The 16,558-nt window shown below is 44.5% G+C and overlaps 1 protein-coding gene across 5 annotated transcripts in view; it reads right to left on the bottom strand.

Annotated features, from left to right (window-relative positions):
• RIC8B (RIC8 guanine nucleotide exchange factor B) overlaps positions 1-6,928 on the bottom strand; it is a gene marked incomplete at both ends in the record, with an annotated part of 118,106 nt that extends 111,178 nt beyond the window's left edge. For all 5 annotated transcript variants that reach the window (XM_079714405.1, XM_079714408.1, XM_079714406.1 and 2 more), the window contains one exon: positions 6,845-6,928. In XM_079714405.1, coding sequence (XP_079570531.1) covers positions 6,845-6,928 — 84 coding nt within the window. The remainder of the gene's footprint in view (positions 1-6,844) is intronic.
• Positions 6,929-16,558: the final 9,630 nt, after the last annotated feature.

Genomic DNA, 16,558 nt, shown 5'->3' with positions numbered 1-16,558 from the left:
GAGTAAGTTGAGTTGTCCACTGCCAGAGAGTGATGGTACCCAAAAAATAGAGCATAAAGTTCCTCAATCTCTTCTCAAGGTTTTTTCAAGAGAACCAAGTGCTCTTATGGATCCTAAGTTTTCATTTAAAAAAATCTTTACTGAACATCTCTCTGCCTTTCCTTTGTATTTCTCATTGGCAACATGGCAACCCACCAGGAGTTAAACACAGTAAGTACTAAAGATATCATCATTACAGGTGGTTCTGCATTGACAGCTTCGCAGAAGAAGCAATTTTTGAAATTAAATGAGATGGAGAAATGTTGACAGAGAAGCAGTTCTGAAAGTAAGAAATGGTCAGAGGGAAGACTTAGAGGTAATAGAGAAGGGCCATTTGAGGAAACCTAAGAGAAGCTGCCTCACATACCGTTTGCAAAACAATTAAAATGGATGTCAGGTGGTAAGGCCTTGGATTTAAAAATTTATACCTGAATTGACATACAGGTGACAGGCAACCAGGGGAAGACTCTGAAGGAGGTGTGAACTCATTCTGGAAGAATATTTTGGGTGGTAGTTTACAGGCCAGATCAAAGAAGAGCAAGACTGAGGACATAAAGCCCTCTGAGAAATGGGCATCAATAATCCAGAAGTGATATTGCTGGAGGCAGTATAAATTGACACCAACTTCAAAAATGAAAGTGGGGCTTCCCTGGTGGCGCAGTGGTTGAGAGTCCGCCTGCCGATGCAGGGGACACGGGTTCGTGCCCCGGTCCGGGAAGATCCCACATGCCGCGGAGCGGCTAGGCCCGTGAGCCATGGCCACTGAGGCTGCACGTCCAGAGCCTGTGCTCCGCAACGGGAGAGGCCACAATGGTGAGTGGCTCGCATACAGCAAAAAAAAAAAAAAAAAATGGCTAAAAAGTTCTGTAACAACATGAAAAATTATTTATGATGGCAGTAAGTGGAAAAATAGTAAAACATCAAACTGTATGTCTATGATGACAGTACCTACATAAGTGTATGGATGATTTCAAACAAAGGCTTGAGTGTTAAAATGCAAAAATAAAAACAACTATATAGGGTTGGTGGAATTGCTGGTGATTCCTTTGACAAAACTCATTGTTGGTATATTTTAAAAGAAAAATTTTATATAAAAGGTAAATAGATTAATGAATGAACAAGGAAAGAAAGAAAAGAAGAAAAGGAAGGAAGAAACAACAAAGACTATAACTTAGGAATTTACAGACCCAAGGTTTAGTAAAAACTAATATTGAATAAAAGATCAAGAATTAGTAGATTGTATGGTTATAAACTGAAGCTTAGTAAAGGTTCACTACAAATGAAAACACATAATTGCACTTAGAAACAAGAAGCTTAATTTTTGCTATCATATGTGAAATATTAACTCCACACATTATCTGGAATAAATGTACCTAGTTGCCAATGTAATAGTTCTCCTAAACTTTTTTTTTTTTTTTGCATTTATGGTAAGGGAACAGAAAAAGAAATCATCTTTTGGAAAGCCCCTCGTTAAGTTATAAAAATATCTTTAAAAAGGTTTCTACATAGAATTAAATCTCTCAAGGTGATAATTTAGAATAGTATCAAGGACTAATTTTTATTTTTCTTTTTAAATGCAAGGCTGATCCTGTTACAAAACCGCAACATTGAAAAAAAAAAAAAGAAATAAAGGAAGGAAGGAAAGCAAGCTTTCAAAAGCCCTAACTAACATGAGGGCTTAATTTAATTAGCAAATATACTGGTATTGTGAGGCAATACAAATTGAATTTAGAATATGCCAATCCATTCAGAAGCAACCTCAAAGTGTAAAACAAAAAGTCCTCTTACATGGTCCAGGATATTTATATATCCTATTCAAATGTGGAGGCTGTACTTCTAGAACTGTCCCAATATTAGGTCCCTATCAATCAGGTTCTTCTAGCACATAAATAAAGATCTCTTCTAGCACATTAATAAAGACCTCACTGCTATCAGTGTTGTTTTCCTCTCTTATGAGGACTACTCTCAGAGACCTACATACCTGTCTGTATCTTAAATAACTTTTACCTTTCATTTGGCCATAAACTTGCCACACTTCCATAATGGAATCCAACTGGAGCTTGCTAAGGGGTAATCATATGTCTAGGTGGCCTCTATGGCCACCAAGCCACCTCTCTGGTTATCAACACAGTTGATGATGACGCTAGGTCTCAGTTTCTTCTATTAATTGAGAGTGTTGGACCCAATTATCTTTGAGGTTCCTTCTTGTCTAAATACCCTGGATTCAAGGAACTAAAATACTACTATGCACCTCAAGGCTCTTGATCACTGTTCGTTGTTGATAATCATAATGATGCCAACCAATCTCTCTAATAAATCTGTTAGCAGAACAAGCCCTAGGAGAGGAGAAGAAGCTTGGACAGCCTAGACTAGAGCAATATATACTTCCCACATTAATAGCTCATTCTATTATTGGAGTGGGGTGACTGGGACCCAACAGTAGCCAAAGGAAATAGTCCTGAAAACGCTTTCTCTTCTGTGCTCAATAACACAGAATAGACAGTGGAAAGCCAACAGGGCCTTGCAAAAAGAGCCCTGGATATTGAATCTGAAGACTAGGTCTGCCACTTCTAGCTATGTGCCCTAAGGCCTGTAGACCGTTACTTTGTCTTTCTGAACCTCAATTTCCTAGTCCCGAAAAAAAGGGAGAATACTTCAGTCACCCTCATAAGTTTTAATATGTGATGACATGTGAAAGCACGTAGGATAATACACAGTACATAGCAGGCACTCGATAAATGCTATTAGATGAACTGAAAGTGAAAAAGAACAACCACTCTTCCTATTTTTAAAAAATACTTTCCTGGGCTTCCCTGGTGGCGCAGTGGTTGAGAGTCCGCCTGCCGGTGCAGGGGACACGGGTTTGTGCCCCGGTCCGGGAGGATCCCACATGCCGCGGAGCGGCTGGGCCCGTGAGCCATGGCCGCTGAGCCTGCGCGTCCGGAGCCTGTGGTCCACAACGGGAGAGGCCACAACAGTGAGAGGCCCGCGTACCGCAAAAAAAAAAAAAAAAAAAAAAAAATACTTTCCTATGCTGAGTCAACTTGCATTATGCCCTTGAGAAACAGACAAGTTTCATTTTTTTCTAGGATAGATAGATCTTCCTTCTCCCCAAGACAAGAAGGGTCAGTGAATGAAGGAAGAAATCTTGAAAATTAGAATCTCCTTAACACAGTAGAAATTAGATGTTACCTGGAGCCAGACGGGTAAATGTTACTTTAAACATGGTACAAGGTATTTTGCTAACCATTAAAAAGTGCACGGGTCAAGGAAAAAGAGAAAGAATGGAGTATATTCTCTAATTTTTTTTTTATCAGGCTATGTCAACTCCATGCCACATGCTTAATTCCTGACTTTTTTGTTCAAAACTAACAGTTATGGGTTTTTCTTCAGTGCCAGGCACTGTTCTAAATGATTTACACATATAAGTGATTTAATCCTGACAACAAACCTATGATGTGGGTACTATTATTATCCCTGTTTGGCAGATGAGGAAACTGAGACACAGCAAAGTTAAGTACCTTGCTCTATGCCACGCGGATGGTAAGCTGGGGATCAGAGTTCAGGCAGTCTGGCTCCAGAACCTGTGCTCTTGTCGCAGGACCTCTTGAGCACCTTGACCATTAGTGAATGCCTCCTACATGCATTATGCACAGCGTTCGGCATTATACTTCACTTAATTCAGGTCTCATAATAACTTAGGTGATAGAACCCTATGTTACAGATAAGGAAACTGGGACTCAGCCTTAAAATAACTTGTCCATAGTCATGACACTAATAAATGGCAGATCTGAACCAAGATTTATCTGACTCCAAATTCCACCTTCTTTCCATTATACTTGCTGCCTTCTTTTGAGAACGACGAACCAATCATTCTCTCTCTACATCATTCATTTCCCTTCTTGGTTAGACTCCTCAATGCCCCATAATCACTTCACTCTAAACATTTCCCAAATCCATGTTTCCAGATAAGGAAAATGAGGCACATGGTAATACCCAGGTGCTTTTTCAGGGTTTCAGACTCCATTTCCCATAGAGCAGGGCAATTTAATTCCACCTCCCCACTCTTACTGCCAGACCACTGCAATCATGCTTCCCCTTCTTCTTCATCTGCCTCTAGTGTCTCCTGCCTTGAGGGGCAAAGCCCCACTGCCAACATAAAACTCAGCTATTTTCTTTGTACTCTGGACCTACTATAATCAGCATTAAACATGAGAGCTCTTCTCTGAAGGAGCTGGCCGCGCCGGTCCACGTCAAGACACAGCATTCTCAAGCGTGGTCGCCAAAATACCACCCCATACAATACACACTGGGCATTACAACTTTAAAGCCATTCCCAATGTGAAAGGAGAGCTGGGGATGTCCAGAACTTAAGCTCTGACAGCACTTGGCCAGGAGTGGTAAGTGGAAACCAACCTGGAGGGAGATCAAGGAGAGGAAGAGATAAACTGGAGGAAGCAAATCTGGAGTTCTAATTAGTTTAGCCATGAAGGGAAGGAGAAAATATTGAAGGAGGAGATAAGATCCAGTTCGAGGTTTTTTCCTCCTCCCTTCTGCACAGAAGAAAGTTCTATTTATTGCTGGATACCTGGGATATAATAAGTGCTAAACAGGGCTTCCCTGGTGGCGCAGTGGTTAAGAGTCTGCCTGCCGGTGCAGGGGACACGGGTTCGTGCCCCGGTCCGGGAGAATCCCACATGCCGCGGAGTGGCTGGGCCCGTGCGCCATGGCCGTTGAGCCTGCGCGTCCGGAGCCTGTGCTCCACAACGGGAGAGGCCACAACAGTGAGAGGCCCGCGTACCGCAAAAAAAAAAAAAAAAAAAAAAAAAAAAAAAAGTGCTAAATAAACACTAGTTGATTCAATACCATGGCCAAGTTTTCTGTTGTATTTCTTTCTTTTGAAAATCAGTTTGTAGCTGATTTCCAAATCTTTTTTGGAAAGCAATTATAAATCAAGTTGAATGAATACACAGTCGGGCCTCCATATCTGCAGGTTCCACATCCGTAAATTCAACCAACCCTGGATCAAAAATATTTGGAAAAAAAAATTGGAGAAAGTTCCAAAAAGCAAAACTTGAATTAACTGGCAACTAGCTACAAAGTATTTGCATTGTATTTACAACTATTTACATAGCATTTACATTGTGTTATTAGTAATCTAGAGATGATTTAAACTATAAGGGACGATGTGTGTAGGTTATATGCAAATACTATGCCATTTTATATAAGGCACTTAAGCATCCATGGATTTTGGTATCCATGGGGGAGCTATAGGGTCCTGAAACCAATCCCCTGCAGATACCAAGGGATGACTGTAATCTCCACAATATGTACATCTGTGCATTATATGAATTTCTCCTAAATTACGCAGATATGCAACAGTAAAGCAAATCAGAAAGTGAGGAAGCTAAGATATGAATAGAACTGAATCCATGCATCCTCCCAAAGAAAGCAGCATAGTACTGTGAAAGAGCAGTCAGAAAACCTAGATTCAAATCTCAGCCCCATGTCTCAATGACTGTGTGCACTTGAGGTAACATCATCCTAAATTTTATCGTTTGTGAAATGGGAATACCACCACTTTCCTCACAGGATTGTTGGGAAGATTAAATGGGAGTGAAGGTGCCTTATTTTTTGATCTTCTCCACATAGAGCAGAAATGGCATACTGGCAGCTCAACAATACAAAGTGTATGGAAGTGCAGTGGTGGGCACACAGCAAACACAGAAATACAGAAAGGGAAATTATGAATGGAGGCAAATGAAAGGAAGAAAGATGTTATATCTAGGGTGTGACATGGTGTTGGGTGTGTTTTCACAGAAGTCAGTTATTCCTATAAAGTGGTCTTCTAAATGGAAGAATAAAGGTGTGGTATGTTACCTTCAAGAGTGAGCATATAAAACTCCTGGAAGGTAAAGTAATGGAGAGCTAACGGGTCTTGCTTCAAGAAACATTCAGAGAAGTGACTGGGATATATAAGATATCTTTTTACTGCAGAGTTGTAAAGTGGAAAGAATAATACCTAGGTTGGAATCCCAGCTCAGAAGTATGACCTTGGGCAAGTTACTTAACCGATCTAGAATCTCAATGGCAAAATGCAGATAAAACCTCACAGGACTGCTGTCAAGATTGAAGGAGATAATGGATGGGAAAGCTGTTAATGTGATACAAACAACAGGTATTATTAGGAGTTAGTCTGCCCCCAGTTACAACATAGTATGTCCATGAACTTGGCGTGATTTCAGTTCCTAGTGCCTCGGTTTTCTCATCTATAAAATGGGGAGGATGATGCTACCTACCCTATAAACTCTCTGAGAATCAAGTTGGACCATATATATGAGACATCACGCCTTGAAAACTGTACGGTCCTGTACGTATATAAGGAACTGCCATCGAGGCCGATACGTTTTATGCATGTCAAGGCCCGTGTTTATACACAGAAACACGTTATTTTTAAGCTATGCAGGTGAGGAGGACTCGCGTGCATTTATGCATCCATGAGAGGGGCACAGACGCACGCTCACGGATTCCGGGGGTGTGACTTGCACGCTTGGGAAGAGGACCGTGGGACAAACTGCTGGGCCGGAATCAGAGGGGTGGGCGCCAGGGTGGGGGCAGGGGGGGGATACAGGATGCACGGATGGAAAAGGCTGGGGGCACAAACACGCATGCCCAGGCCGGAAACGTTTTCAGGGGAGAGCAATGCGCATCCCCGGAATGAGGGGGGTTGGGAGGGATGCGATGTGCAAGCCCGGGGGGCGGCCCGAGGGTGCTATACCGCACGCCCGGGGCCAGGGCTCTTTACCTTATCGCTGTAATCCCTCAGGACCCGCTCGATAGCCCCCGCCTCGCCGGCCCGGACGATGTAGAGGGCGCGCTCCTCATCCATGGCCGCAGGTGCGGGGGAGCCGCGGCCGCTCTGCGCGCCCAAGCCGCTGCCTCCAGGTAAACGCCTCGCGCCCCCGCTCGCTCGCTCGCTTCTTCCCAGCTTCCTTCCTTCCCTCCTTCCCTCCCTCCCTCTGCCTCCAACCCGCCAGCCTCCGCCCGGACAGGCCCGACGTCACCGCCCCTCAACTTTCACCCCGCGACGTCACCGGTCCCCCAGCAACCGGCGCCTCGCGGCCACCCCCGACAAGGCCCAGGACTCGGTAGAGGCCTGGCGAACGGCCTGAGGGGGTAGTCAGGCCCGAGGCCCTGCTAGCTCTCCTGCCTCTCCCTCCCTCGGAGAAGACTCCAGCCTTTTAAGTGTGCTTTCACAGACAGACCTGTTCTCTCCTGACCCTCCTCTATGAATCATTCTCCTCAGCTGACGAGAGCGACCCGGCTCTTCCCCGCCCCTCAAAGAGCCGGCAGCTAAATGGACTACAATTCCCTGCGTGCAATGGGGTCATTCCACTCTTCCATCTAACTTACCGGAGTGCCGAATAGCATGTCGGGATTAGTAGTCACCCAGCGGGAAAGACTTCCCTCCAAAGGCATGCTGGGAACTGTGGTCCTGCGAAGGCCGGAAACCGGAGTCCGGCGGCCGCCTGAGGCCAGCGGCCCAGAGACCGTTAGGGGGAGGGCCTAAGCGTCGGCTCTGCCTCCTTTTTGTTCCTTACGGAGCTGACCATCCTGCTCGAGCCTTCGCTGGTTGGACTGGTTGACAGCCGCGAAGACTGGCACCCCTTGGTGGGAACTGTCATGCACCGGGTTAATTCCCTCTTTTCTCGTTTAGCGGTTTCGGTCTCTTTGAAATTCTTTCCTTCCTTCCTTGTTTGCGGTCATGCTATGTATTCAGCTACAATAATGGGGGAAATTGCAGGCAGTTCTCGGATAAAAAGGGGACTCGGCGGTTTTTTGCCTTAATAATAATAGCCGCCTTGTATCGCGTGCCGCCGGGACTGCAGACTCAGGGTTAGGTGATTTCTCACGACACTTGAGATTTTTGTGGAACTGTAGGAACCCGAATAGGTTAACTAATTTGTCCTAAGTCACATAGCCAGTAAATGGGGAATTCGAGATTTGTATCAGCGTCTTTTCCCAAAGGCAGCTGCTCTACAACTGCCGGTAAATGTGATAATACGGATATAGTAGTAATGGTAGTGATGGTGGTGATGACGATGGAGGCTCACATTTGCTCAGTGTTCGCTACATGCAGACATTCTGTTACATACTTTACCTGTGTTATCTCAGTCAATTCCTCACAAATTAAGTCAACAAATATTTGAGCATCTATGCTGTGCCAGGCACTGTTCAATACTGTTCAGTATGTTTACAGTGGACTCAAAATGAAGTCCCTGCTGTTGTGGAGCTTCCATTTTAGTGCTTAACCCTATGAGGGAGGTACTATTCTCATTTTAATATGAGGAAACTGAGTATTGGATAAGTTAATAGATTAATTTACCGAGGTTGCAGAATTTGGAAACTGAATTTGAACTTGGAACCTATCTATGCTCTTTCTGCTCTCCCAAGCTATTTGCTAGAGAGTGGATGAATTCTCCAAGTAACTTTCAGTTTCCCATTCCAAGCAGCCTTTACCAGAATCATCTTTCATGCCAGCCCTGCTTGCCTCTCCCTCTTGAGCTGTGCTAAAGAGGAATTAGAGGGGGCAAAAATTTATTCATCTAATAATTATTGAGTTTTTTCTATGTGTCAGACATTGTGCTAGGCTCTGAGAACTTAGAAATAAAAACAAGTATGCAATCTGAGCTCATGGAGCTTTTGGTCTTTCTGTGGATTAGACTTTTCACACAGCAAACCTTTATTGAGCATATTTGTTGAGCCAGGTATTGGGGTAAGTGCTGTGTCCATAATAAAGTCAGAAAGATTTTTTTTTTTTTTTTTTTTTTTTTTTGCGGTACGCGGGCCTCTCACTGTTGTGGCCTCTCCCGTTTTGGAGCACAGGCTCCGGACGCGCAGGCTCCGCTCACGGGCCCAGCCGCTCTGCGGCGGCATACGGGATCCTCGCAGACCGGGGCACGAACCCGTGTCCCCTGCATCGGCAGGCGGACTCCCAACCACTGCGCCACCAGGGAAGCCCAGTCAGAAAGATTTTAATCTATCTTTTTACAAAGCACGTTCATGGAAAGGTCACGGTATAGTAAGCTGTATTCCTTAGCTAATAGTAATATCTTCCAGTTATTTTTTTAATCATTTACAAAACATTTTAATATACACCTTCTCAGTGGATCATTGAGGAAGGTATTGTTCCCATTTACATATAGGAAATCAGGCTCAGATTAGTTAAATTACACCAACTGGGACTCACACTGAGAGCTGTAACGTAAAATATTCGGGTGCTTACTCTCTGTCCAGTACTGTACTACGTGCTTTTTGGGTAACCATATATTTATTTTTGGAGCAAGGGCTCCTGTGCAGGATACTAACAAGCATAAAGTATCTGAGTAGAGATGTTTCTTTTAAAGAGGGTCTTATACACATGTGTTTGAAATGCCTGTTTACCAGAAATAGGCTATGTTTTTAGGCTCCAACCCTGTACTTCTAAAAAGAGATTTAAAAAATGTGAAACCGCATGAATTAATGGCTTGGGAAATTGTACTTTAGTAAATCTTAATTAAGCACCAATATTCTGATTTTATAAATCAAAAGGATCTTTGACTCTAATTCAAGTCATCCTTTGACCACTGACGAGACTCTGGTCCCAGAAAAATTAAATGACTTGTCCAAAATCAATAGTTAAAAGCAGACTCCGGGACTAGAGCCTAGACTAGCTAAATCCTGGGTCACTACATCACTTTACCTCCCTGAATATTTAGTTATGTGATACTTTCAGTGACTAGAGTCTCTGGTCCAGCGGTAACTCCAGTTCCTGTTGATTCTTGCATGGCTTGGTGCCAAGGAATTAGGATTTAGAGCCTGGGTAATCAAAGCAACAAATATTTATTCAAAAGTCACTGCTCTGAGATGTAGTAATATAATTCTGTACATATATATGAATAGTGCTTTACTGTTCTCAAAATATCTCCACGTAGATCATCTGATTTAATCCTTGTAATAGCTGAAAAATGCAAGGTCAGTAGGACAGGCACTATCTTCCTTTTTATAAAGAAAAGGGAAGTTCAGTGTGTTGATTAGCTTGCTCATAAGCAATAAGTGTGCTAATAAGTGGTATAGTTAAGGGCTAGAAACACTCTGGGCTCTGATAGCATAAAATGTTATGAGCTTATAGGTCAGGGCCAATGAAAAACCCTGCAAATAGTTACTAGTCATTTATTTTCGACTTTGATATATCCTGTGGTGGCATTTCCTCTGCCGTGACAATGAACTAGTTGGAATGTGCCAAATTGAGGGTCTTAAAGGAGCACCTGGTGCTTACAGCTTTTAGAATCCAAATCTTTCACATGTAATACTTTTTATACATTTTCTTTAGAAGAAAGCAGAAATTAAAAAACTAAACAGCTTGGTCTAGTCGCTACAGCTCCAGAACTGGAGTTCAGAGAATTTCGCTAATTCAAGATACAAACTGTCACTCAACAACCACTGTGCCACTATGTGAGGCTACTCTCTCAATCTCTCTTAAGCCATGGTGTCCTCAGCTGTAAAATAAAGGGACTGATCCAGATAGAATCTTGGTTCTCTCTCAGTTCTAAAATTTTGTGATTCTAAGGACAACAACAAAACCACATTTGAACACGCTCATTCTTTAGACAAATCTGTTAATGAGAGTGAGGTTGTACATATCAATGTGTGCAAATCAAAATATCAATATGATACATGCAAATCATTGCTTGGGCATACCTGCAAGGATTCTGATTCAGTTGATCTGTGGTGAGGCCTGGGTATTGGTAGTTTTAAAAGCTTCCCAGTTGATTCGAATGAACAGCCAGGGTTGAGAACCACTGGACTAATATTCTGGTAGAATATCCACCACTGAACTAATTTTGCTAGACTACCAAACTTAGGTGCACGTGACTCACTAATTAGTCTTTGAGAAATCAGAAAAATATAGCAAGGTAAACGTTATCTTAATTTCATTTTCTATCAAGAATGAAGTCTCCCTTTTGTAGCAAAGTTAATTAACATGATTTGTACCTTTAACAAATATTTGGTGCTCATTGGAGCACAGCATTGTCTTAGGTACCATAAAAAAGAAAAACAGTAAAATCAATTGATCCTGTTCTTTGGGGATATAAAAAACATCCAGGCAATCAGCAAATCGTTTCTACTGATAGGTAGGGACAAATTAAATGTAAATATTATGCAAATCAAAGTAAGATAAACATTGATGGAAGAAGAGTAATCAGAGAAGCCTTCTTGGAGAAGGAGAACTATATAGAGAATAGTACAGAGAGCCTAGAGGGCTAGCAGATAAGGGGAAATGCCAGGAGAGAAGTTCAGGAGGCCAAAACTAATGAAACACTTGTTGAGAAAATGATAACCAACTTGGTTGAATTTGAAAGCCAGCAAGGGAGATTCCTTAGAGGTCAATTGGTCAGTGGGATAAGGAAAAATTAAATCTGAGAGACATTGCATTATCACTTTTGACTCTATAACCAGCCAATCCAACTTGAGCTTACAACATGTTACATTCCTGAAAACTATCTCACAATACCATACAACACAAATAGAACTGGGAGACAGAAAAGGGTCTGTTGCCGACTGGTGTCAAACCCTTGTGCACATTATTTTAATTTCTCAGGATCTTATTTATAAAATTAGAGTTTAATTAGATGACTTCAGAGCTTTTTTTTTTAAACTCTTAGAAATTTATGACTACTTGATCCAGGCTTTCAGCACCTTTATGAGGTTCCTCCATAGTATTCCCAGTATTCTATTTGCTAAAATTGAGTCCTTGGCAAATGTACCTATAGTTGTTCAATACTGATTGACTATCCACAGTGGGGCTCTTAAATTAAGCACACAAAATGGGCGCTGCCCTTTAGGAGTTTTTATTTATCCAAGAGCTGGAATGTGGGTCGGACCTATTTGCATCTCACTGGCTTGGAATCCCATCCAAACACCTCTTGGGAAAACCCAGCGCTTTGGGTGGCAATGCTGTAATGTGGCGAAAGAAGTTGGACTGGGAATTGGAAAACCTGGTTTTTAGTCCAAACTCACTGTGTGAGTCTCAGAAGCCCATCATTTGTCAAATTCCTTAAAACCCTTCTGGCAACCAGTTTTTTGTATCTCAGAGGAAGACTTGAAAGCCAAAGGACTCTACTTGCCCTCTTTGAGCATTGATTTTCTCAACTGTGATGAACATAATAATATCTGCTTTGCAGGATGTCTTTAGGGTTAAAGGAGATGGCTGTCAGAGTGGCCAGCACAGCAGACCTGGCATGGAGTAGCCACTCAAATGTTAGCTGAACTGGAATACAAAATGCAACCTCCCTCACAATGATGTTGGAAGATGTGGGGACAAAGGTCATGTTATTGCTATCGATGCACAAATGCTTGAGTTTTGTTGTTGCTGATGTTGTTTTTAAGAACAGAAAAGGAATTCCAACACACTGCTTTGATCTTTAAACCTTGAAGTTAATGTCTTTAACACTGACACGCTTTGACATAAGACAATTTGGGGATAGTGACTGTCATATATGTGTGTATGTAAGTAAGGAGCCTAAAACACTACACACACACACACACACACACACACACACACACACACACACCCCATATCAATGTCTTTGCAATTAAGCTTTTGAGATTCACATGTCAGAGGAAATATATTCTCACAGCCCTTCTTCCCGTCACTTCCTTTTTAGCTCTGTATGCAGTAAAGCATTAATTTACTTACCAACATTTGACTAAACTCTTAAGGTTCAACCCTAGGAGGAGGTGGCAGTGGACAAAGGATTATTGTCATTCATCATCAACACATTTTAGTCTTCCCCTCCAGTTGCCTATGAAGGATTAGCATTTCCCTGAAAGGAGGAGGACAGAATAAATTGCATCTCCCGCCAAAGAACTGCCAGCTCCTTTCAGCTGGGGGCACATACCGGGAGCATTTCCCATATTAGTCAGCTTTATCTCAACTTTTGGGCAGTGCCTGCATCTGACTTTCATGGGTTTCAGGGTCAGTCAAAACAGAATTGTAGGGCTGTCGAGGTCAGAGGCCACTGCTGTCAAAGGGTAGTGACCTGAACAGCAAGAGGGAGCCAGCGCCCCCCTCCACCCCCACCAATGACTTCATTCTAGTGAATACTTGGCTCATTGCACCTCCCCTGCAGAGCTTTTTTTTGGACCTAGTAATAAAAATCCTCCTGTGACCTGGTATTTTTTCTTACATTATTATTTTCTTTTGTTCCTGTTTCTCTATAGAATGACCAAGTCTTGGTCCTTGATAACGTATTGGTTTGTATGTACCCTGGGAAGTGATGGAGGGAAAGCTGGTCTGCTGTTAACTTACAGTGAGTGGATGCCACCTCAGGTGCAGCTTACACTCTGCTTTCATTTAACACACAAAACTTTCCCAGAACCTCTGAAACTCTCTTCAACCCCAGCAGATTCTCTTACCACGGTCAAGGTTGATTTAAAAACTGCAAAGCCGCTTAGGAGAGAGGAATGGGGGTGGGGTGGGGCGGAAACAAAAGTAGGAAGGAGGAAGAAGGCAGGGCGCTATAGCAGAAAGAGCACAGGCTCTGGGAGTGGGGCAACGAAGTTTCCACATCCCAACTCTGCCATTTACTGTGTATGATTCTGGCAGGGCACTAAACTGCTCAGAGCCTCTGTCTCTCCACCTGTAAAGAGAAATGATTATACCACTGACACTTCTCAAGGAGGTGTTGAGAAGTGGAGATGATGCCTCTGATGGGCCTGGCACGCAGCAGACCCCCAGAAACGGGAACCTCTATGGAGTGAGGCAGAGCTGTTTCGGGGATGGACCATATGTCACTCAGTGTGAGATGAGGAAAGCGTGTCTCATTTAAAGCTTGTCCTTCTGTCTTGACTACATTTCAGTTCTTAAGAAGACATTTTGCAGTTTGTTTCCAAGAGGTGTAGCCCGGGCCAAGACATTTCGGATTCCATCTCCGGTGGGGGCATCGTTTGGCAGTTCTTTGAGAATTCACTCTTCTGAACTTCTCTCAGTGGCTTTCCCTTCTAACAGGAGACTATTTTAAATATCAAGGATCAGCGCTGCAGCTGCTTCTGAGGCTGATGCTCTCACCCCTGCTGTCTCGGTCAGACCTCGTTATTTTTCGTAATAGTTCTTAAAACAACTGGTTTTAGCTCTGGAGGCATTTATGATGACAAACGGAGGAATAAAACTGGGGAGCCCTATTTCTCCCGCCCACCCTCTCTCTTCACCCACACTCTTTTCCTAGCAACAGCTCTTTTCTCAACTCTTGGGCCTACGTCTTCCGTCCCACCTACACCAGTAGCAGCAAAATATGGGGGTGAGAAGGCTGGAGTGGGGGGTGGTCGAGGTTCAGGAGGAGGAATGGGGGAAGAGCTTCAGGGAGGAGGCTGATGAAGCACAAAAGGTTCTGACCTCCTTGGAAGAAGAGGAAACCACAAGGGCTGGCTTAGCTTGGGAGGCTGCCAAGGAACTGAAGCAGAGAAGGGCCAGGTTAGGAGGGCAGGCGGCAGAGTTGTAGGGAGGTGGGCTGGGCTGAAGGACAAACAAAACAGTACAGTCAGGGAAAGGTTTGTCAGCTGGGGGGAAACTGTGAATGGTGTGGATGACTGGCATCTGCCACTCTGTGAAAAAGAAACTTGGGGTGCCTATTCGGGGAAGAGCAGTCCCTGGATCTTAGAACTTCAAGGTGGAAGCAGTGGTGTTTCTCAACTCTGGCTGCATATTAGAATCATCTGGGGAGCTTAAAAGGCTACTGATTCCCCATCACATTCCAGGTCAAGTATTGACTGTGGGTGGGTCCTACCTATCAGTATTTTTATAAAGTTGACAGAATAACTCTGACGGGCAGCCAGGGTTGAGAACTGCTGAAGTCCAGTCCTACTTAGAGCAGGAATGTCCCTTCTATAACATCTCTGGTGGAACCAAGATTTAATCTCAGTTCTACCTCACTTTGAAGCCAGTAAGTACATCCACCTTTTTTCTTTTAAGCTTCCTATGATGATGATGTGCATACTTCAGACTCTTGACTAAGTCTGAACTCTGAGCTTCAAGAGATCCACAGCTGCCCCTCCCCACACTCTTTCCCCTGTAATAAAGGGAGACTAGCCCCTTACCAGGATTTTTTAAAGAATCTTTCGATTCTGCCTTTAAGGGGTATGAGAAGCTGGGACAAACAGCCTGTTTGTTTTTGCTCTTTCCTTCTCCAGATTCACTTCAGACATTTTTTTGTTTTTTGCGGCACGCGGGCCTCTCACTGTTGGGGCCTCTCCCGCTGCGGAGCACAGGCTCCGGACGTGCAGGCCCAGCGGCCATGACCCACGGGCCCAGCCGCTCCGCGGCACGTGGGATCCTCCCGGACCGGGGCACGAACCCGTGTCCCCTGCATCGGCAGGCGGACTCTCAAACACTGCGCCACCAGGGAAGCCCCCACTTCAGACATTTTGATTGATGTCACTTTAAAGCAAATATTCAGGACAAGTCTGGAGGGAGGGGGAAATAGCAGGAGACTGCCATCCCCAGTGGAGTCGTGTAAGAGGGGATGGGGTTGGATACGAGGAAGAGGTGTTGCTTGGTGATGGTGGTGCAGGTAGATGGGACTCAGCTCCTGGGCATGAACCGCAGCCCGTTTCTTCAGCACCAGCTGGTGGAGCCGTCGCCTTCTCTCTCATTGCTGCCTTCCTGAATCACTGCCCAGCTGCCAGTCTGTTCTTTGTTTTCCCTAAGCTGTCCACCCTCCTCACCCAGATCTGCCTGCCATGGTCCATCAGCACACAGACTATAATTCAGGATGTCACAGTCATAGAGCAGGTCCGCTCGAGGTCCAGTGAGGAGGTGACCCCTCCAAGGTCACATGGTGGTGAAGCCACGGCTCCCTTTCAGTTCTCTTTCCATGATTTCGGCCCCTCTCCTCAGTGAGGTTGGGCTCACTCGATGGCAGACATTTTTGATTGGTCTGTAACTGGGTTGCTGTCTCCGAGGGGCCACAGATCCCCTTTCTTTCCAGATCTGGGCTATACTAGAGGCCTGACAAGGACACAGCAGGATGGGTGCCTAGGACGCCACAGCCCTGTGACGTGGGCGAGCCATCCTGGCTGCTGTTCATGACTTCAGCCAGCTTCAAGCTGGCCAAGTCCTTTTCAGAGAGAGTCCTGAAGAGGGCAGGGTCCCTTTATTGCCAAGACTCCTCTGTGCGCCCTCTGACAAGCGGCTGGCCCCGCTCCCAGCTGCCGGCCTTGCCCATTCCCTTCCTGGTGGCTGGCTGGGGGCCACCAGAGGGAGAGAAGATGCAGCTGAGTCACGAGCTCACAGCAGCTGTTGTCTTCTCCTCATCAGATCCCTCTGTGTTCTGAAGTGGAAGCTTTAGAACAATTGGGAACATAAGCAGTATGCTAAACTCCCAAGATATGGGGACCTTGTGCTCTGGAGAGGGCGCCCAGTGGCCACTTGCCTCATCTGAAGCTGCCTCCTTCCTCCCACGGCACTGATGACTCCCGGTTC

Source organism: Hyperoodon ampullatus (assembly GCF_949752795.1).
Source record: "Hyperoodon ampullatus genome assembly, chromosome: 11".
In the NCBI taxonomy this organism is placed as follows: Eukaryota; Metazoa; Chordata; class Mammalia; order Artiodactyla; family Ziphiidae; genus Hyperoodon; species Hyperoodon ampullatus.
Note: the sequence above shows the minus strand (reverse complement) of the source record. Positions and strands in the feature narration are given on the sequence as shown.